We start from the raw sequence: 22,158 nt of genomic DNA on the forward strand, positions 1-22,158 counted from the left end.
GACCCTATTTCTCTCCTCAGGGCCCTTGATAAGTTGTAAGGGGTGGGCCCTTAGGTGTTTACCCAGGCAGGGCAACCCTCTTTGCTGTGCTGCAACAATGCCTGTGGGGTGGGACCAGAGAGGGAACAATGCAGCTTGCCAGCTTGTCTCAAGCACACTTTTCTACGAACTCTCATGTGAGACTGGGACTTTCTCCCACCACGGCAACCGCCATAGTCCACAGCCACCTCTGAGTCCCAGTTTCCCCTTAAGTCAGCCCCTCCCATGCAGACTTCTGCCTCGCCACAGCCCACCACCTCACTGCAGTTTCTCTCCATTTCTCAGCCTTACCAGTCTTACTGTGCTGTTTGATTATTTCTTTCATTCTGTGGTTGTCGGAGTTCCATGCAGTTTGATTTTCTGGCACTTCTAGTTGTCTCTTGATTTTAGATTGATTGCTTTTCTCCTTTTGGCTGTGCAAGGAAGCAAAGGGTTTCTACCTACACCTCCATCTTGGCTGGAACTCTGGTAATCTTTGTCTGAAGTTTTGATCTGTTTCTATATTTGGGCCATATTTCTTTGTCTCAGTGCACCAGTCTGGATGAATGTTTCTTTAACTCCTTGGTCGTCAGAGTTCCATGCAGTTGGCTACTCTGGTAGTTCTAGTTGTGTATTGTTTTTAAATTGGTTGCTATCCTTATTTTGGTTGTGCGAGGAAGCGGACGGTTTCTACCTACACCTACACCTTGGCTGCAACTGTCTTTTGATTTTTTTTTTTGTTTTAGTTTAGTGAACATAAGGCAGTTCTTTGTTTAATTTTCATTAGTGTGAGGGGTCCTTATTGGAGGTGAAGTTGTCTTTAAATTATATTTTATATGCAGTGGTATTTCTTTCCTCATATAGTAGGCTCAAATATTACTGTTATAATAAATATTTTCTTAAATAAAACTGGCTTCCCTTTTCATATCTGTCAATCAAGGATATTACAAAGGCAGCATCTGGGAAATAATTTTGATAACAGAAACATTCTGCTCATGGGTAAAACCAAGTAAATAAGAGCAATTTGACCTCCCTGAAAAACAAAGCTTATGTACTGTTTCTATTGGGGTATTTTATATTTAGCCAAAAGTTAAAGGCAGAATGATTAAATCTAAAACTATTCAAGCATAATTTTAAGAGTGTTGAGTAGAGAGTGACTTTTAAGTTGAAATCCTGATTTTTGTGAATGAGGACATTGTGGGAAAACACATTTGAAATGAATTTAACTGAGTGAATTGAATGAGACACTAGTTTCCTGTAACAAAGATGGTGTATATGTCCCAGCCTGCAGTCTTCAGAGGAGCTAAAGAATGGGCAGTGTCAGTGTTCTTTGCCATTACAGACAGGTAAGAATCTTACAAAGCTCTCCCACTCCACTGGTGTGCATTTTCTTTTCCTTTGTGCTCACAAAATTCCTTTCCTGCTAGCATTTATCCCATGGGCCTGTGTTATATCAGTTGCAGGCTGGGCTCATGGCAGTCTTCCCTGTGGTTCTGTGGAGCCAGGTGGTGTCTTATCCCCTTGGGAACTGTCTTCTCAGATGTGGGAACAGAGCCCGATGCATGATTGGTTCTACACACTCAGCCTCTGCTAAGTTCTGGAAGTATTGGTCTCCAGCTCTCTTCTTCTGAGCTAGTTGGCCCAAGGAGCAAAAACCAACTTGAAGGAATTCAAATAAGAAGTATAGGGATACTTCCCAGGAACTGGGAAGTGAAACCTGCCTTCTTGTGTGTTTGTGCATCTTTCCCCTCACACCTGCTCAAGTCTTGTAGTCCCCCTTTCCCTACTCTTTTCCCCAGGTGGGTCTCCTGCTCAACTCTGCAGTGCTCCTTCTGTAGGCCTCCCCTTGGCTTTAGCAGTGCCAGCTGACCTCATGTGACAGCCACATGTATATAGCTCCAATGGTCATTCAGTCTCTAGGTGTCTCTGTATAGATTTTTTTTTTACTTTAATTGGCCCAGAATATATCAGGTGTCAGGAGGAAGGGGAGGCACAGGAACAGGTTACCCAGCTTAAGCATTGCTACTTTGATTGACTCCTTCAGCAAGAGCTATGGCTAGGAATAATCTTGCTTAGAAGGAAGGTTTTGGAAAGTTTCTATGCCTGATGTCTTCTGCAAAAGACCCAGAGTTTATGTATCAGAAGTTCTTACTTATATCAAATGTTGGACTGTAAAAATTCTTTTCTATATAAATATTGGAAGTCCATAACCCAGGAAGGCACAGTAAACACCTTGTGTATTTCCACCTGGCATACTCTCAGACTCTTAACGCAGTGCCTGGCACCTTGCTGTTATTCCATATATGCTTACTGATTGACTGGTCAGGTCCCCAGGTTAGCCCAGAAAAGCCCATGCAGCTATTCCTAACAACCATTTATAACAGAGTTTCTACAGGAAAATGCATCCCTAGTCATAACCATTAGGAAACTGTTAGTGTAATGCAATAAAAAGAATACTAAAAGGGAAATCAAGGTTCTAGTCCCAGCTCTGGCAGTAAATAGGTGTATGACTTTCAATGAGTCATACATTCTCTCTGGTTTCATTTGCTATGTCTTTAAAATGAATACAATTGAATGAGAACATCTCTGAGGTCCCTTCCAGCTATAAAACTCTGTGGCTTTAACAGAATAAGGATTAAATTTACTCCACCCTTTCAGTCTTCCTTCCCACTGCCATACATGGCTACAAGAGTTTGTGGAGATCAACTAGATCCTCAGGCACCAATAACCCTCTCAGGCTACATAATTGCCATTGTCATCATCATCAGGATAAATAATAGTACTTGAGTGCTTATTATGTGTCAGGCACTCTTCCAGGCACCTTACATACACTAACTAATTTAATCCTAAAAATAGTCCTGTGAGGTAGGTACTATTATTGTTCTCATTTTCTGAGGCAATGGAAAATTAAGAGACTTGCCAAAGTTACCCAGGAAATCACAGAGCTGGGGTTTAAACCCAGGTTGTCTGCTTCTGAGTCTGAGCTCCAACCACAACAAGTAGCAGTTGTCAGTGTGGTACCCAGACAAGAAGCCCATAGAGCTGTTAGAAATGCAAATTTTCAGGCCCCTGCCCAAGCCTACGGAGTCAGGGACTCTGGGGCTAGAGGAAGACCAATCTGCTTTAACCTTTCAGATGGCTGCAATGCACACTAAATTCTAGTGCTCCTCCTTCCTCTCTTCAGCACTGCCTTTCAACATACCAATATGAGGTTCTTTAGGTTTCTACTCCCCAGGTATTCCAATTGGGGAGCTGGGGGTGTGGTATCACGGCCCAGTTATACATGAACAAGGCAAGCATTCAAATGTCAGAGGATCATAAATTAGGATCTAGTTATAATGCTTTCAAGCTCTCTGTCTCCTAGTTGGCATCATTGATGAAATTGCTCCAGGAAAAGTCAGGAGGTAGAGGTAATTACAAAGAAGGGAAATGTGGCTTTCTGCGTGAATCCCCAGCACAATCTTTGACAGGTTTAGCAAACAGGATTAGGCAGTGTATCACACAATAGGTGCTGACCCTCCTTCCTTACATGAGCCCTGCTCTGTCCTTGACTGTGTATGCTGTATCCATGAGCTGCATGTAGTTACTGAGCTCTTGAAGTGTGCCCAGGCTGGATGAGATGCAAAATATATACTGCACATCGAATACTTAATACATGGAAAAATAATGTAAAATGTCTTCATAATATTTTATATTGAAATGATAATGTAATGAGTGTATTTTAACTCTACACATTAAATAAAACATTGTTTAACTTTACATTTTCTTTGACTCTTTTACTGTGACTAAATAGAAAATTAAAAATTACATATGTGACTTGAATTATATTTCTATTGGCAGCACTGTTTTGGACTAAGCTCTCAAAGTCCTATCATTATCTACCTTAATGCACACACTATGTTGTATGTATAGATTATATTTCTTGGTAATGATGATTATCAACACTGGAATTGAGAGATCTGTGGCAAGGTTAGGACCTGTTTTTCAAGGGAGCCAGGGACCAGCCCAGAAGTTGGATTCCAAACATTAGAGTCAGACGGAGAGGCAGAACCAGGTGGTCAGAACCAGCTTGAAGGATAAAGTCACAAAGATGTCAGAGCTGGCTTCCCAAGAACATGTTTAGGCAGCATGGCCAGGAACCATGAGTTAAGGGCATGGACAATCAGGTGGTCACAAGTGTAAAGTAACTTCCTGCTACATACCCAGAGCTTTTATATTGTTCCTACTAAGCCAGAAACTAATTCTAGAATGGCTTACCTGGGTATGCAAGTGGGTGCAGGTAATTGGAAACACCTGGTTGAGGTAGGTGGCTGGGCATGCTCCAGGAAACAGCCACTCCTGGGAAGAATGCTGTGACAGTAGTGATGTTCGGCCAGGTTAGAACATTTGTTAAATTATTAAATTAACTTGAAAGTGAGTTTCTATGTTCCATGTGTTGGCCTGAATTACTGTGGCCCTCATATAAATCTATCACTGCACAAAGTTAAAAGTAGACAGAGCCTTACATAGAAACCACAAGCTGAAACGAAGTTTATATTAAAGGCAAAAATATTCATTAAGAATACTGAATCAATCAGTTGATATTATAATCATTACAAGACAGATTATTTCCAAAGATGGCTCCCCCTCATTCTGCACAACCTCTTGCAGTGTGACTTTACCTCTCTTCTCAAAAAAGAGAGAGTCTGTTTCCCCTTTTTAGAATTTGGGCTGACCCTAGAACCAGTAGTATACAGAGGAAGTGACACCAGGTCACTTTTAGGCTGATGCCTTCTGAGGCCTTCCATTTTATAAAGAAGCTTGGAGTAGACAAGTGAATGATGAGAAACCATGGGTGCAAAGGCACATGGAGAACTGAGGTATATCCAGCAGCCAGGACCCAGACCTGGGAGGGGACCCTCTTGATCCTGTAGGCCCAGTCAAATCACCTCAGCCAGCACCACAGGAGTGCAGCTGAGCCATCTCCCTGAGCCCTCCTGAACTACTAACTCACAAAATCCTGAGCAATAAGGAGGTTTAAGCCATTAGATCTTAGGATGACTTACTAAGCAGCATTGAACAATTGAACATCTTTTATTTGTATGTGCATTTTTCACACATTATTTACATGGCCACATAACTTTGGGATACATACAATTGCTTAAAATAATTCTTTATATACTCACTCAGAGTATATTAGGCTGAATATATATACATGTATACAGTCTATATATTTTGCTTAAATTAATTTGGAGTCCTAGGAGGCCCACAAAATGGTATGACATAGGAATGGAGATTATCCTCATTAGAGAACCACTTTTATACTAATCCTAAAATCAGGAAAGTGTTGCTAAAGGAGAGACCCATTGTACCATCTGTGTCATAGCCTTCTGGCTGAAGGGCTATGTAGACTTTGATCTGGGGGAAGGCAGAGAGGAAGAATGATTGCCAGATAGCACCATAGTGGCAATGCTATTTCTGGCTATTCTGTGAGCCACACTAACTAACCAAGTGCTGAAAAATCAGGGTAGCCATGTCTTGGGTTTGGGCCTTGGTTTTGAGAGTAGTTTGAATTGAAGTTGTAGTCTGCCCTCTATGCATTTCCCTGTTCTTTCTCATTTGATTTCTTCAGCAAACATTAGCCTTCTCCAAATAGTCATAGCACTACCCCATGATCTCTGTCTGAGGTGGGAGTGGGGAAGAAGGTTCCAAGGGAAGAAAAGGAACATTAATAAAACAGATGAATATCACATATTATAAGAAATATTAGTCAAAGATAAAATATGTAGCTGGAGTTAAGATAATTGTTCTCCGTAGAGTCAAAAAAAAATTACAGGCAACATGTTTTTATTCAGTCTGTTAAAAGCAAAGGTAGGCAAATGACAGGCCATGGGCAAGCCGCCTGTTTTTGTAAACAATGTTTTATTGAGACACAGCCATGCCAGCTTGTTTTTGTATTGTCTGTGGCTGTATCTGCACTACAACAGCAGAGTTGAGTAGTTGTGTTAAACATCATACGGCTCACGAGCCTAAAACACTTACTGTCTGATCCTTTAAGAAAAAGTTTGCTGACCCCTGGCTTAAAGAAAATAAATGAGAGTTAAGTTGGAAGTAATCAGGATGGATATGGAGGAGAAAAAGAAAGCCATTTCAGAGATTAAGGCCACATTAACAATGAAATTTAAAATAAATGTTACTAAAATAATCACGTGAACAGTAGGAGGAAATCATGTAAAATTATAAGGATAAGAACAAACATTGAAGTGGGTAGATAGGGTATAATAGACCTAGAAAGTAAAAGAAAAGAGATGCAACTAGTGCATAATTGGTGTTCCTGAGAAAGAAATAGACTAGAAGAGATAAAGTATACTCAAAGATTAATAGAAGAAATAAATAGATAACTTGAATCTGCATATCACGAGAAAAACAGTATCCCTGAAAAATGATTCAGAATTATTAGCACAAGACTGAGAGCTTTCAGGTTTTGCATTGTTTATAGAAATTAGAAAAAAAATAGCCCCCAACCTTTGAATTTGTAGATTGGTACACCTGGCTAGAATAAAAGGATACAGGGAAAGGCAGATTTTGACATGGGCTCTTTCTTTCTGTATATAACATCCAAAGAAGCAAGGGCTTTACAACTTTCTAAGCTGTGTTTTATTATTTTTGGTGTTTTTATTAATTTGTTATCTAATGATTTTTCCTGTTTAGTAACTTTGTATCTTTGAAATGTCTGAAGATCCCTTAATCAAAAGAATACACAAACCACAGTATTTTTGCCCAGGAAGAAAATTAATAGATTGAGAGGTCCCTAAGGCCAGCCTTTGGTTATATTCTAGATGATTTTCATGATATAGTTTTGTTTGTTAGTCATTTGGTCCCTGCTTTCCAACTACGTTATATTAGGGGTACTCTCCTGGGCTAACCCTCAGACCTTTCTGCATGGGCCCCACAAAACTGGAAGCCTGGCCTAGCACAGGGCCACTTGAAGCCTTAAGAGGCCAGGCTGTCATCTGAAAACAGCTGCCAAACAAAGCTGGGAGACACAGTGCATGTAAATGGGTCCACACTTGTTTCCTTAGTGGGAAATTCCAGTTGCCATTCGTTCAAATTCCTATGGTTTTTAGAATTACTTCATAGACTTTCTCCCATGAAATATATGTATATATAGTTCTCCTTTAAGATTATTTTTATGACAGTAGCACATAAAGCATGAAAGAGCAGAGCTAAAAAAGCAGCAGTCAAATAACATAGTTAAACATAACCTTGATTAACAAATCTTGTTATTCATGGGTGACAGCTCAGTTAATAAGTGTTTGTGGCTTGGATACTAAACTGGAGGTTAATGGTGAGGGGAAGCAATTGTAGAATCCAGATTTTTAAGACAAATATGCATCATGCCCCAAAAGGCATGCATGGAATCAGGTGTGTAGTTAGTCGGCTGTGGTGATGTACTTCGGGTGTTCTCCTTCACTGGTCCAGCTGTGAAAGCCTCCAGAACCACCAAGCCAAGGAAGGAGGAGTGACCCTTCATGCCCCACTTCCACATGCATGCTTTGAATGGCCAAAGAGTAGCTTGTGAGAGAGGAGTATTTCTATTTGAAAAATTTGTAATTAAAATTTTATTTTGACTTCTCTAAATTAGCTTTGTTGAATGGGTAGATAAATTACATAGTTCTAGGAGAACATGTGTCCAAAATTAACTGATATTTATAAGTATCTAAGTCAGCCTTCAAATGTCAATGGTGTGGAGTCAGATTTTCCCTAAATGTCATGTGACTTAAAGGCAAAATGAATGTGAGACGTGATTTGAAAACTGTACTGTTTATTTGGCATTAAGTGGCATTCTATGTTAAAGAATCTGAAGCATTGGTACATTCCTTAACTAATTCCCTTTTCCCCCTGTGAAATGTATTAAAAAGTGGGAGCTGTTCCCCCACCACCACTGGTGATCAGGTCAGGGCTGAAAGTAAATAAGTATCTGAGGAAATGGATAAGCCAGTCATATCCTTAAAGGACACTTTAAGCATGTGGGAAATTTGTCTTTGTCCTACTTCGTTTTTTGAGAGACAGAGAGAATTGACATCTAAAACATGTAACCTTAAAATCCTTTCTATAGTCAGAAGCCAAAGCTGGGTGGCAATTTGATCACAGACTGTGCCCTAGTGGTGTCATGGGTCATATGTTCAGCATGTGAACAGGAAGGTGAGAAGTGGTGAACCTTTGCCTCAGTTGTGCCATCCATCAGAGAATAAATAGACCAAATCAACGTGTGCAGCTGTATGAGAAGGGGAATGGCTGAGTACTTCTCACACAGGGGCCTTTGTGTCCTGGACATGACCTGGCATTATGATGGGATGCACTGGGCCTGGGCTTTGTGGCAAATTACTAACCCATTATCACACCAGAACACAAGATCGTTTATCTTCTAATCCAGAGTGTCACCTGTTCTTCATTTACCAGTCAATAACCATTAATTATACTCAATGGAAATTTAAACAAAGCCCTTTCTCTCTGTAAAACTAGTAAACTATTCAGTAATAACAAATAAATCTGGAGTTGTATATCCTTTCCCTTCCCATTCCCAGACTGGAGTCTGGTACAATATGAACTTTAGAGGAAATGCCTAGAAATTGATAGGTCAAAGGCTTCAGATAGTCTTATGGAAAAGAAAAGAGCAGATTCTTGGCACTCAACCTAGTGAAAGTGAGAGGCTCCAACTGATCCCCAGATTCCTGCTGATGAACAAAACAAGCACCAGGGAACTTGTGCCCAGTGTTTAAAGTAATCTGCTATTAACCAGTAATCATATTTTCTCCTTTTATTTTTAGCAAGCCTTTGCTTTTTTTCACATGACTAAAAATATGATTATTTTCAAAACCATTCTAGCACAACATAGCATTTTAAAAGAAATAAAATAAAGCTGAGCAGTCCTGAAAGACCTACTTGAAATGTTATTTTTAGAATGGAAATTTGAGTAAAATACACTTATATACATTAATCCTACAGAAAAATGTGCAAGTAGAAATTCTAGCCAGGAGCATAATTTGATTTTTCCTAAAAACTTTTAAAATATTTTGAAGAAAGCCAAAAATATTTGCATGTGTTCATGTGTGTGGGCACACTCAGGAGACAAGGGAAGGTCAGCCTAGTTAGGAGATGTGGCCAAAGAGCAGGCTAAGTCCCAATGAACCCATCCATGCTGTCTGCCATTGATGACTGGAAACTCAAGTTGATAATAGGAATTTGTTTCATGGACTAGACCGGGAGCCCTTGCACATGGCACAGAGATGTCCAACCCTTTGGCGTCTCTGGGCCACACTGGAAGAAGAGTTGTCTTGGGCCACACATTAAATACTTTGCAACACATAATCGCAAAAAGTATCATAATGTTTTAAGTAAGTTTACAATTTAATGTCGGGCCACATCACAGCCATCCTAGGCTGCATGGGCCTCAGGTTGGACACCTCTAGGAGAAGAAGAGACCAGAGTTCCCACACAGATGAGGGAAGCAAGCACTCGAGACCCCGGGAATTGCACCTGCAGGTAACAGACATGAAGAGCAGGCCCCTTAAGCAGCTTCTACTAGAGCCAGCACCCATTACAAAGAGGCACCTCCCTGAGGAGCTTAACAACGAAGGGTGCTGGGCACAAGGCTTGACGCACAGACCTGGGCTGCGTTTCAGACCACAGTCCTCGGCCTGGAGCAGATAATAGTGTGCAGGGGCCATAGAGCCCAGGGAGCTACAAAGCATTAAAGAGAACATCTTGTATTTTGTGCCTTTTAAATAAAGATTGAGCTTTATTATTAAATAATTAGTATAAAATTTAGAAAGTATTGTAATTAAATTCATTAGCTATGAACTCATAGTGCAAAATGAAACCAGATATTTCACTAAAGTGAACATATTGTCTCTTAGCCAAAACAATTTCTTTTCTTACTTTTCAGTATATCATTGACCTCAACTTAGTGCCATAGTTTCACCCAGTTGCCACATGTCCAAGGCCTGTATAATTGCCCAAAGTCTCATCTTTTTGAGAACAAACATATGATTTAAAAATATCATGAAATAGACTAAAAATACAAAATATTCACAAGAAGTAACTTCATATAAAAGACAAATATTTACCTATTTTTTTATTTTTAGAAGTCTGCCACAAATTCAAAAAATAAAGAGGAGTTAAGCATTTTTTATTTCATTTTTGTAAGCTGCCCTGTTGAATTCAGGAAACTATTTTTCAGCTTATCCAATAGCAGCTAGGGAGATGCTGACTAAGATAGTTTTCTTTAGCCCTGGCTGGCGTAGCTCAGTGGATTGAGCGCGGGCTGGGAACCAAAGTGTCCCAGGTTCGATTCCCAGCCAGGGTACATGCCTGGGTTGCAGGCCATAAACCCCAGCAACCGCACATTGATGTTTCTCTCTCTCTCTCTCTCTCTCTCTATCTATCTCCCTCCCTTCCCTCTCTAAAAATAAATAAATAAAATCTTTAAAAAAAAAAGAAAAAAAAAGATAGTTTTCTTTAACTGTTAGAACAAGTGTTCAATTCAGATAATATTAGGGACTATATTTATTAGTTTTACTTATTATATTTTGAAAAATAAATAGGAGTAATTAAATAAAACATTGATTTGTCACTTGCTTGGATTGTTCTTAAAGAGACATGTCAAATGCCAGTTATACTTACTTTTTAATATGCATCTTCTGTGTAAACAAAACCTTTACAATTAATGTGCAGTTCCAAGCTATAGAAACTATATATGCTGTACATATAGAAACCTGTATGCTGTTGATAAAAGATGGCATAACTGAGTGAACTCAAGCTGTGATGGTTGCTACAGTTTGTGTCTTAGACATGCAGCTGCATTGCTGGCCAACTAGACTTCTTGTTCCCAGTGAAAAAGTGCACCTGTAGATACTCCCATTGACAAACTGACCTTGAAATGCTGCTGATGAAATCCTGAACTGGTACAACGCTTTTCATTGTCTCTCAGACAACCATTTTATAAGTGGTAGTACTATTCATTACATGACTGTTTTTCCATTAATGATCTTTTTAATTTAGTAGAGATTTATTTTACAGGGTTTGACTGTACCTTCTTTTTGTTAGAACATAGAATTGGTAACCAGTGAGGGCTCTAGAAAAAGCACTTACAGAGAGATGCAGAGGAGCAGTATGTAAAATTTTAGCCGTTGCTCTTAGAAGAGTAAAACCTAAGTTAGGCTGGTTTCTTTAAGTACCATGCCATTGGCTGTACTATCCATAGAAGCTGAGGATCTTTAAAAGTTTTGAGCAACTGGAAATCAGGATCCATAGTTTAACATAGTAGACTTAGTTAAGTTTATTGAGAAGGGTGGTGGTGGAGTTCTTGAGGTCTTAGAATACTGGTGAAGTCCAACATTCTGTTTAGGATTCAGTATTCCCTTCTTGATATCATTTTCTTTGTGCTGAATACAAATTATCTCATCTTACTTACAATTCATACTAGTCTAAGGGTCAGTGGCATTCTTTCAGTTTTACAGATAAGGAAATTGATTTATAGGTCAATTATTGCATCTCAGTTTTTGGAATCCAGTTTTACACAGTATCAGCAAAGTGCTGGCCAGGTGGCTCAGCTGGTTGGAGCATTGTCCCATATACCAGTGGTCCCCAACCTTTTTGGCACCAGGGACCAGTTTCGTGGAAGATAGTTTTTTCATGACCAGGGAGTGAAGGAATGGTTTCAGGATGATTCAATCATATTGCATTTATTGTACACTTTATTTCTATTGTCTTACTTGTAGTATATAATGAAATAATTACACAACTCAGCATATGGTAGAGTTAGCATGTGGGCTAACCAAAACTGTGACTGTGACAAGTGCTCAGTATAGAAAAGAGAGACACAGACGGAGGTGGTAAATAAAATAATGGGCAGGCCACACACAGACAGTAAAGTAAGTGTTAGATTCTGGCTTAAAGCCTGCCACCAGATGCAGTTTAATTTTCACTTGCAACTCAATGATAGGGTTTTGGTATGATTCTGCAAACAATTGATTTATTATGGTCCCTGTGCAATCAAATCTGTCTGCTAATGATAATCTATTTGCAGCCACTCCTCAGCACTAGCATCACTACCTCAGCTCCACCACAGATCATCGGGCATTAGATTCTCACACAGAGTGTGCAGCCTAGATCCCTCTCATGAGCAGTTCACAGCAGGGTTTGCACTCCTATGACAACTAGTGCTGTGGCTGATCTGATGATCTGACAGGAGGCAGGGCTCAGGCATGAGCCCTGTGAGTGATCGGGAGCAGCTGTAAATACAGATGAAGCTTTGTTCACTTGCCCTCTGCTCGCCTCCTGCTGTGTGGTCCAGTTCCTAATAGACCATGGACTAGTACTGGTCTGTGGTCTGACAGTTGGAGACTCCTATTGTACAACAAGAGGTTGTAGGTTCAATTCTTGGTCAGGGCACATAACTAAGTTGCAGGTTTGATCCCCAGTCAGGGTGCATACAGGAGGCAACTAATTGATGTTTCTCTCTCTCCCCGCTTCACCGCCTTCTACCTCTCTCTCTCTGAAATCAATAAGCATATCCTTGGGTGAGGATTAAAAAAATAAATATAAATAAACAGCATCAGTCAATAAATAGTAGTGGATCAAAAATTTTTTCCCTTGGGGCTTTTTTAATTACTTTTTTTCAATTACAGTTGACATACACTATTATATTAGTTCAAGTGTACACCCAGTGATACATTATATAACTTACTAAGTGATTATCCCAATCTGATACCCATCTGATCATACATAGTTATTAAAATGTTATTGACTATACTCCCTATGCTGTACTTTACATCCCCATGGCTGTTATGTAACAATCAATATGTACTTCTTTATCCTCTTCACCTTTTTCCCCCATCCCCCCAACTACCCTCTCATTTGTCAACCATCAAAATGTTTTCTGTATCTATGAGTCTGTTTCTGTTCTTTCTTGTTTGTTTTGTTTTCTTAGATTCATTTCTAGATAGACATGTATTTATTGCCATTTTATTGTTCATATTTATTATCTTCTTCCTCTTATTCTTCTTAAAGAAAACCCGTTAGCATTTTTTAGAAAGTACTGGTTTGGTAATGATGAACTCTTTTAGCTTTTTCTTATCTGGAAAGCTCTATCTGTCTTTTAATTCTGGGTGATAACTTTGCTACATAGAGTAATCTTGGTTCTTAGTCCTTCTTTTTCATCACTTTGAATATTTCTTGCAAGTCCCTTCTGGCCTGCAGAGTTTCTATTGAGAAATAGAGCTGACAGTCTTATGGGAGTGCCGTTGTAGATAACTACCTGCTTTTCTCTTTCTGCCTATACCCTGCAGAGGTTGTGGCTGATCTGAGAGATACAAACTAACTCTTCTCTTAAGTATTTTACATATATCAGGTACATAGGTTCAAGGTCATGTCTAGCTGCATGTTTGTACATGACTAATATTAAGCCATAATGTTTAAGCCAGTTTGGTTATAAGTCTGTTTTGTAAGGGTGTGTAATATACAATAGTAAATTGTACTTGAGAGATAACGTGAACTCTGAAGTCAGTGTTGGTGTAGTTGGGTTTTTTTTACCCTTGCAAAATTTAAAGTCATTGTTTTTTTTTTTTAATTGAAAATGGCTGGCAAAATACATATATCAATTCAATAATCCAAGAGATGTTGAAGAACTTCAGCAAGTGCTACTTGAATCTGATGATGACAATGATAAAGTTGAGTATGAAGATGAAAGTGATTTAGTAGATGAAGATTATGTGAAAGTTAGGAGAGAATCCTAAAAGCAGCAAGAGATAAGGGGACAGTAACCTACAAAGGAGTTCCCATCAGACTGTCAGTTGATTTTTCAAAAGAGACCTTACAGGCAAGAAGGGGCTGGAAAGAAGTATTCCAAGTCATGAAAGGCAAGGACCTACATCACAGATGGCTCTATTCAGCAAAGCATTCATTTAGAATGGAAGGGCAGATAAAGTGCTTCTCAGATAAGGTCAAGTTAAAGGAGTTCATCATCACCAACCCCTTATTTTATGAAATGTTAAAGGGACTTATCTAAGAAAAGAAGATAAAGAAAAAACATGTATAGTAAAAGGACAGCAAACTCACAATTATTAACAACCACACCTAAAGCAAAACCAAAAGAAACTAAGCAAACAACTAGAACAGGAACAGGACCACAGAAATGGAGATCACATGGAGGGTTGGCAACAGGGGAGTGGGAGGAGGAGAGAGGGAGAAAAGGTACAGAGAATAAGTAGCATAGGTTGTAGGTTGAAAATAGATAGGAGGAGGGTAAGAATAGTATGGGAAATGTAGAAGCTAAAGAACTTATAAGTATGACACATGGACATGACTAAAGGGCAGGGGGGATGTGGGTGGGAGAGGGTATACAGGGTGGAGGGGAGTGAAGGGGGAAATGGGACAACTGTAATAGCATAATCAATAAAATATATTTTAAAAAGATTATGTGAAAGTTCATTCAGAAGAGTCAGATATCAAGCAAGATATTTCTGGTGAAGGAAGTAAAGATGAATAAGACATGAATGAAGAGTATTTTGGGGGGAAGGAAAAAAATCAAAACGTGTTAGGTGCTATGCATCCAAAATGAGTCACTTATTAAAATAGTTTTGCAAGTGTTGTGGATAGCGTTTATGTCTTGAGCACAGCAGTGTTGTTTGCAATGCCTGTTACAAATGTTTCACAAAGACAGCTATGGAAGATTCTGATTAATTAATGTTAAAGAAATTTTTTTAATAATATCCATGCTTCCATTGTTGGGGGAAAATTTTATTCCTTGTGTTTTTATATCCCTGTGTTTAATAATTTCTAGATTATAACTGAAAATAAATAAAAATCGTGTATTACATAAATATAATAAACACAAGTTTGCAGTTTTTAAATTTTTTTGCATTTCAGCACATGACAGTAATGAATGTATCTCTTGGATACACGTGAACTACACTGTAATATTTTTTACTGTGATTTCCACACAGTTAATATTCTTTGTTTTTAACCTTTTGCATTCTAATTATGTTGTGTCTTGGTTGGAGCCTCTTTGGGTTCATCTGGGACTCTCTGCTTTCTGTATGTCTACTTTCTTCACTAGGTTAGGGAAGTCTTCTGTCATTAGTTTTTCAAATAGGGTTTCAATTCCTTGCTCTCTACCTTCTCTTTCCAGCACCCCCATGGTGCAAATGTTGGTATGCTTGAAGTTGTCCCAGAGGCTCCTTACACTATATTTTTTTCTATTCCTTTTTCTTTTTGCTGTTATGATGAGGGTGTTTTTTGCTCCCTTACATTTCAGATTACTGATTTGAGTCTCGACTTTTTCTACTAAAAGTCACTAAAGCTGGGCACTCCAGGTGTACCTCACCCCCATGTGAGCTGTGTACACCCTCCTTTTGTAGTTGAACCTTGATTGCTGTTAGCATGTCATTGGAAGGGATTTACCCCCAGGCTGATCAGCTGTAAGGACTGGCTGTGACCACCAACCACTGCAGAGGATTTACTGTGCAGGGGCCTGTCCCACAGAGTAGGACTTACCTCAGTGGGACTCTTGTGGCTACTGACTCCACCCCCTTGAGTATGTGGCCATGGAGGTGGTTCTGTGGTGCTTCAATGTAGTAGTCTGAAGCTGTCCACTAGGTGCACTGTCTCTGAGGCCCCTCCCCCCAGAGGTGCCTGCTAAGGTCAGCTACTACCTGTGTTCTCCCCAGGGCCACCTGGTTTGATCTACAAAGCAATCTGCACATGGCTGCTACTTGTGCTGGGCTGGAGATGCCCAGGAGAGGCCAATCCCCAAACCATGGCCTGCAGTTGCTGCTAGTGCTGTACCTGGGACCACTTAGCAAGAGGTATGGAGCAGTCTAAGGCCAGAGACTGCTTTTTGAAAAATTTTAGAAGTCTGAAACATGAACCAAGACAGGCCATTCATATGGAAAAGCCACTGGAAACTGCTTGGGTAGGCCTACAAATTTGGTGGGACAGTGTCTCACCAGGGAATCACCAGAGACGGGCAAACAGTGTGAACCAAGTAATGGAAACTAAGATATTGCAACTGCCTGCTGGCTCTGGGAAGGGGGCGCTTATCAAAGGAACAATAGCCTATACCAGCACTTTTGTCTGGCAGAAAGCTGTCCCCCAGCACTCACTCTGATGCCAGATAATTCAGTTCGTCCCCTATGTCCTTGGTACCCTTTGAGCTGTTCCCCCAGCACTGGAGGTCAGAGGGAAGGAGTCAAAGTAAGTGCATGTGGGTCCTTTAAGAGGAATTACCTGGGACCATAGAGGCCCTCCATCTCTTTCAGTCTCAACCCCTGGTGGTGTTTACAGCCAGAAATTATGGGGACTTCTCTTCCCAGCACTGGCACCCTGGGCTTGGGGGCCCTAGTGTGGGGCTGGGATCCATTGCTCCTCAGGGCAGACCTCTACAACCACTACTGCCCTCCTGATATTTATCTGACATACGTGGGTGTGGGACCAGCCCATTCCACAGCTGGGCCCCTCCTCCCAGGCTCAGCATGGCTTCTTTAAATCCCTAGTTGTAGGTCTTCCACTCAGGTAGATTTCAGATGGTTCTGCATGATGGTGGTTCTGTATTTTAGTTGTAATTTTGACATGGTTGTGTGAGGATATGAGTATCGTGTTTACTTAAGCTGTCATCTTGACTGGAAGTCAATTAATAATTCTTGATTATTTTGCTTTTTGATATAACCACTTTGGTACATTTTTCACTTTATTGTTAAGAAATTTTGTTCTATTTTTAGTATAAACATCTGTGTTTAAAGGACTTTTCCTTCCCTTTTGTCCATAATATGAAGGTATATTAGACAATGGTTTTTAAACTCTTCTTTTCTTAAATGTACTATAGAAAGGTTGTTTGCCACATATACTCTTCAATATCTTGTTCCTCTAAATTGTAGTCCAAGCAACTGCTGCATGACAGTCACCTAGGATGTTAAAGATTAAGATATCTAAAGCATATTCTCTACTACGTCCACTTCTGTGACTGTAACCTAAGCACATATACTGAGTTGTTCCCTGCATGATGCCAATATACATTAAAGTTTGAGAACCACTACTGTAGTGGTGAGAATATTGTATTAAGTTCATGGTTATTTTCTAGCTGTACATGTTTAAAGTACTTAAACATGGAGACTATTAGACTTACCATTGGTGATTCTAATGCCTTGGTAGCCCACATGAGCAGCCAAACTGAAGCCGTTTCACTTGAATCTAAGAAAATGAAACTTAAGAAAAACCAATCACAACCAGCTTACTTGGCTTTCCCAAATAAGGCAACTGCATAAACTATAACCAATCTAATAATTTCTTTGCTTTGCTTTACTTCATTTTCTACTCTATGAAAACCTTGCTCCTCACTCTTGTTGATGGAGCACTCCTAACCACCTTTGCTTTAGCACTACTCTATTCAAATAAAGGTATGAACAAATAAACTCCTTTTTTAAAAAAAATTAATATGCCTCAGTTTACCTTTTAACAATGTCCATACTCAATTATGTGAATTTGATAATATTGTATTTCCTAAGTGGCAGGTGGCTGCAACTTTAACTGGGATTTACCTGTCTCTCTGTAGGCTATGTGGCTGATGTTGCAGAAGGAGGAGCCAGAGGATTTTGTCATAGCTACCGGAGAAGTCCACAGTGTTCGGGAGTTTGTAGAGAAGTCATTTTTGCACATTGGAAAAACCATTGTGTGAGTATAACTAAGAGCTGATTTCTGGTCATTCATCAGACATTTGCTAGCACGTTTGTATAGGAGCTTTTTATTCTGCCTTGGTTTTGTCTTTTTCCTTTTTTACTCTATTGTAAAGCAATGTAGAGAGTTTCAGTGTAGAGCAGCAACTTTGTTCTTCACTACATCCAACCCCAGTTATATCTTATGTGAAATATTTGTCACCATCTAAACAATCTTTTTAAAATTTCTTCTTTCTGTTTTAATTTTTAAAATATTTTTTCTTTGTGAAAGGCTTTTAATTTTTTAATTTAAATTTTTTATTATGGTTTATATATGGTGTACTTTGATATTACTGTACCTAATTGTACTCTTACTAGTAAATATGCTAGCATTGCACCTTCTTTTTTTAATTCTTTATTTTATATTTTAAAATTTTGAAATCATTAAAAACTTACAGAAACGTTTTAAATATATTACAGCCTTCTTTTCTCTGAACCATTGAGACTTGGTTGCCAGCCTGATGCCCCAACAACTGGAACTTTTGTGTGTATTTCCTATAAACAATGACATTTTCTCACATAAACACAATATAAACATTAAAATCAGTAAATTCACTATGATAAAGTACTACTGTCAAATCATCAGACCTGATTTTGTTTTTGCCAGTTGAGTGAATGCTATACTGTATATGAAAATTATTTAATTGATACTTATACACTACATTCACTTGTAGCATTAGAAAATTTGAAAGTAGATTTTTATTGGAATGTTGGAAAGATTTGTGGGAAATCCTTCATTATACATGGGTAATTAGAAAAAATTTGTGGCCATTTTTTTTACTGCAGTAAAATAAATATATAACAAAATTTACCTTTCTATACATTTTAATTTTATTTTTAATCATTTATTTTTTAATTATACCTGTAAGTCAGTACTATATTAGTTTTATGTGTACAGCATAGTAATTAGACATTTATATAATTTATGAAGTGACCCCCAATAGTTCTAATACACATTTAATACAATACATTATGATTCCAATAATACTGACTACATTCCCTATGCTGTACTTTATATCTCCATGATTGTTTTCATTACTTCATATGAAGTTATGACAATTGTACTTCTTTATCCCTTCACCTTTTTCACCCATCCCCCAACCTCCTCCTGCCTGGCGACCATCATTTTGTTCTGTGTATCTATGAAATTGCTTATTTTGTTTATCTGTTTATTTTGATATTTAGATATCATATATAAATGAAATCATATGATATTTGCCTTTCTCTGTGTGACTTTTTCACTTTGCATAATACCTCTATGTCCATCCATGTTGTCATAAATGGTAAGATTTAATTTTTTATGGCTGACTAATAATCCAGTATATATATGCACCACTTCTTTATCTAATCATGTGTTAATGGGCACTTAAGTTGCTTCTATATCTTGGCTATTTTAAATAATACTGCAATGAGAAGGGGAAAGGTCAAGTTAAGGAACATGTATAAAGGACCCATGGACAAAGACAACTGGGAGCAGGGAGGACTGAAAGTGGATGGTGGGGGATGGGTAGGGCAGAGGAGAGTAATGGAGAAAATGGGGATAACTATGATTGAACAACAACAAAAAACACAAAAATAAATAATACTTCAGTGAACATGGGAATGCATATATCTTTTCAAATTATTTTTTAGTTGTGTTTGAATAAATACCCAGAAATGGAATATCTGGGTCATGTATTAAATCTATTATTAATTTTTTGAGGAACTTCTATGCTATTTCCACACAGGCTTCACCAATTTACAATTCTTCGAACACTACACAAAGGTTCCCTTTTTTCCACATCCTCACCAATACCTGCTGTTTGTTGGTTCATTGATAATAGCTATTCTGACCAGTGTGAAGTGATATCTCACTGTGGTTTTATATAATTTGCATGTCTCTGATGATTAGTGACATGAGCATCTTTTTATATGTCTATTGGCCAGCTATATGTCCTCTTTGGAGAAGTATCTATTCAGGTCCTCTGCCCATTTTTTAATAAGGTTGTTCGGTTTTTTTGGTGTTAACTTAGGTGTGTTCTTTATATATATTTGGATATTAACTTCTTATCACATGTATTTTTGGTGAATATCTTTTTCCATTCAGTAGCTTATGTTTTTGTTTTATCGATGGTTTCCTTCCCTATACAGAAACTTTTAAATTTGAGGTCATTTCATTTTTTTTTGTTGTAGTTGTTTTTTGTTTGTTTGTTTTGGGGTTGTTTTTTTTTTTTACTTCCCTTGCCTGAGGAGAGATATCCAAAAAAGTGTTGAGAGCAATGTCAAAGAGTTTACTGACTATGTTTTGGGTCTTTCATTTAAGTCTTTAATCCATTGTGAGTTTATTCTTGAATATGGTACAATATATTGGTCCAGTCTTATTTTATTCCATGTGTCTGTCCAGTTTTCCCAGTACCATTGAATAGACTGTTTTAACCCATTGTAATTTCTTGCCTCTTTTGTCAAAGATTAGGTGACTATATAGGTGTGGGTTTATTTCTGTGCTATCTATTCTGTTCCATTCATCTGTGTGTCTGTTTTATGCCAATATCATACTGCTTTGATTACTATAGACTTATAGTATAGTTTGATATCAGGTAGTTTGATACTTCTTTTTTGTTCTTTCTCAAGGAGGTTGCTTTCGATTTTCATGGTCTTTTGTGGTTCCCTATGAATTTTACAATTATTTATTCTAGTTCTATTGAAAATGCCATATGTATTTTGATAGGGATTTCATTGAATCTGTAGATTGCTTTGGGTAATCTGGACATTTTACACTGTTAATTCTGCCTATCCATAAGCACAGTATATTTTTCAATTTATTTGTTTCATCTTCAGTTTCATTCTTCAGTGTCTTACAATTTTCCGAGTACAGGTCATTGACCTACTTTGTTAAATTCATTCCAAGGTTTTTTTTAATGCAGTTGTAAACGGGGTTGTTTCTTAATTTCCCTTTCTGATCATTTATTATTGGCATATAAAAATGCAACCAATCTCTGTATATTAATTTTGTATCCTGCTACTTTATTGAATTTATTCATTAGTTCTAGTAGTTTTTTTGCTGCAGTCTTTCGGGTTGTCTATATGCAACATCATGATATCTACAAACAGTGGCAGATTTACTTCTTTTCAATTTTTTATTACTTTTCTTTATTTTTATTCTCTAAATGATGTGGCAAGAACTTCCAATACTATATTGTATAAAAGTGGTGAAAGTAGACATTGTTTGTCTTGTTCCTGATGTTAAGGAAGATCGGGACATGATGCATTATTGAGTATAAAATTGGTTGTGACTTTGATATATTGCATTTGTAATGTTGAGGTATGTTCCCTTTACTTCCAATTTGCTGGGAATTTTTATCATAAATTACTAGTTTAAGAAGGATGTTAGTTCTTTGAATGTTTGGTGAAATTCACCTGTAAAGCCATCTGGTCCAGGATTCTTGTTTGTTGGGAGATTTTCAATTACTGATTTGATTTCATTACTATTAATAATTATTAGCCAGCTCATATTTTCTCTTTCTTCTTCATTCAGTCTTTGGGAGATTATATGTTTCTGGAGATTATATGTTTCTAGAAATTTAACCTATTTCTTTTTTTATAAAGATTTCATTTATTTACTTTTAAAGAGAGGGGAAGGGAGGGAGGCAGAGAGGGAAAGAAATATTGATGTGTGAGAGAAACATTGCTCAGTTGCCTTTTGCATGCCCCCAACTAGGGACCTAGACTGCAACCCAGGCATGTGCTCTGATTGGGAATTGACCTGGCAACCCTTCAGTTCACAGGCTAGCACTCAGTCCATTGAGCCACACCAGCCAGGGCAAAGTTATTTATGTTCTTCAATTTGTTGGCATGTAGTTTTTCATAGTATTTTCTTATCATTTTGTATTTCTTTGGTGTCAGTTTTCACTTTTGCTTTTATTTGTGTCCTCTTGATTTCCTGATGACTTGATTGTATCTATCTTTTCAAAGAACCAGCTGTTTGTTTCATTAATCTTTTGTATTTTTAGAGCTATTTTGTTAGTTTCTGCTCTGATCTTTAGTATTTTGTCCCTTCTCACTCTGAACTTTTTTCTTTTTTTATAATTTTTTTAAATGTAAGGCTATATTATTTATTTTAGATTTTTCTTGTTTCTTTGGGTAGGCCTGTGTTACTACAAATTTCCCTTTTAGAACTCTTTTGGCTGTGTCCCACAGATTTTGAATTCTGTGTTTAACTTTTCACTTCTCTCAAGGTATCTTGATTTCTTCCTTGATCTCATTGTTAACTCATTCATTGTTGAATTGCATGAGTCTTTGTGTTTGTGTGTTGTTTAGTTTTGTTTTTGTAATTGATTTTTAGTATCATACCATTGTGTTTGGAGAAGAAGCTTTATATGATTTCAGACTTCTTAAATTTATTGAGACTTGT

The 22,158-nt window shown here is 38.0% G+C and overlaps 1 protein-coding gene across 1 annotated transcript in view; it reads left to right on the plus strand.

The window, feature by feature from the left end:
- GMDS (GDP-mannose 4,6-dehydratase) overlaps window positions 1-22,158 on the plus strand; it is a 693,656-nt gene that overhangs the window by 522,426 nt on the left and 149,072 nt on the right. The window contains exon 8 of the mRNA XM_028511630.2: window positions 17,609-17,727. Within this exon, the coding sequence (XP_028367431.1) occupies window positions 17,609-17,727 (119 nt within the window). The remainder of the gene's footprint in view (window positions 1-17,608; window positions 17,728-22,158) is intronic.

This window comes from Phyllostomus discolor, chromosome 5 (genome assembly GCF_004126475.2).
Source record: "Phyllostomus discolor isolate MPI-MPIP mPhyDis1 chromosome 5, mPhyDis1.pri.v3, whole genome shotgun sequence".
Taxonomy (NCBI): domain Eukaryota; kingdom Metazoa; phylum Chordata; class Mammalia; order Chiroptera; family Phyllostomidae; genus Phyllostomus; species Phyllostomus discolor.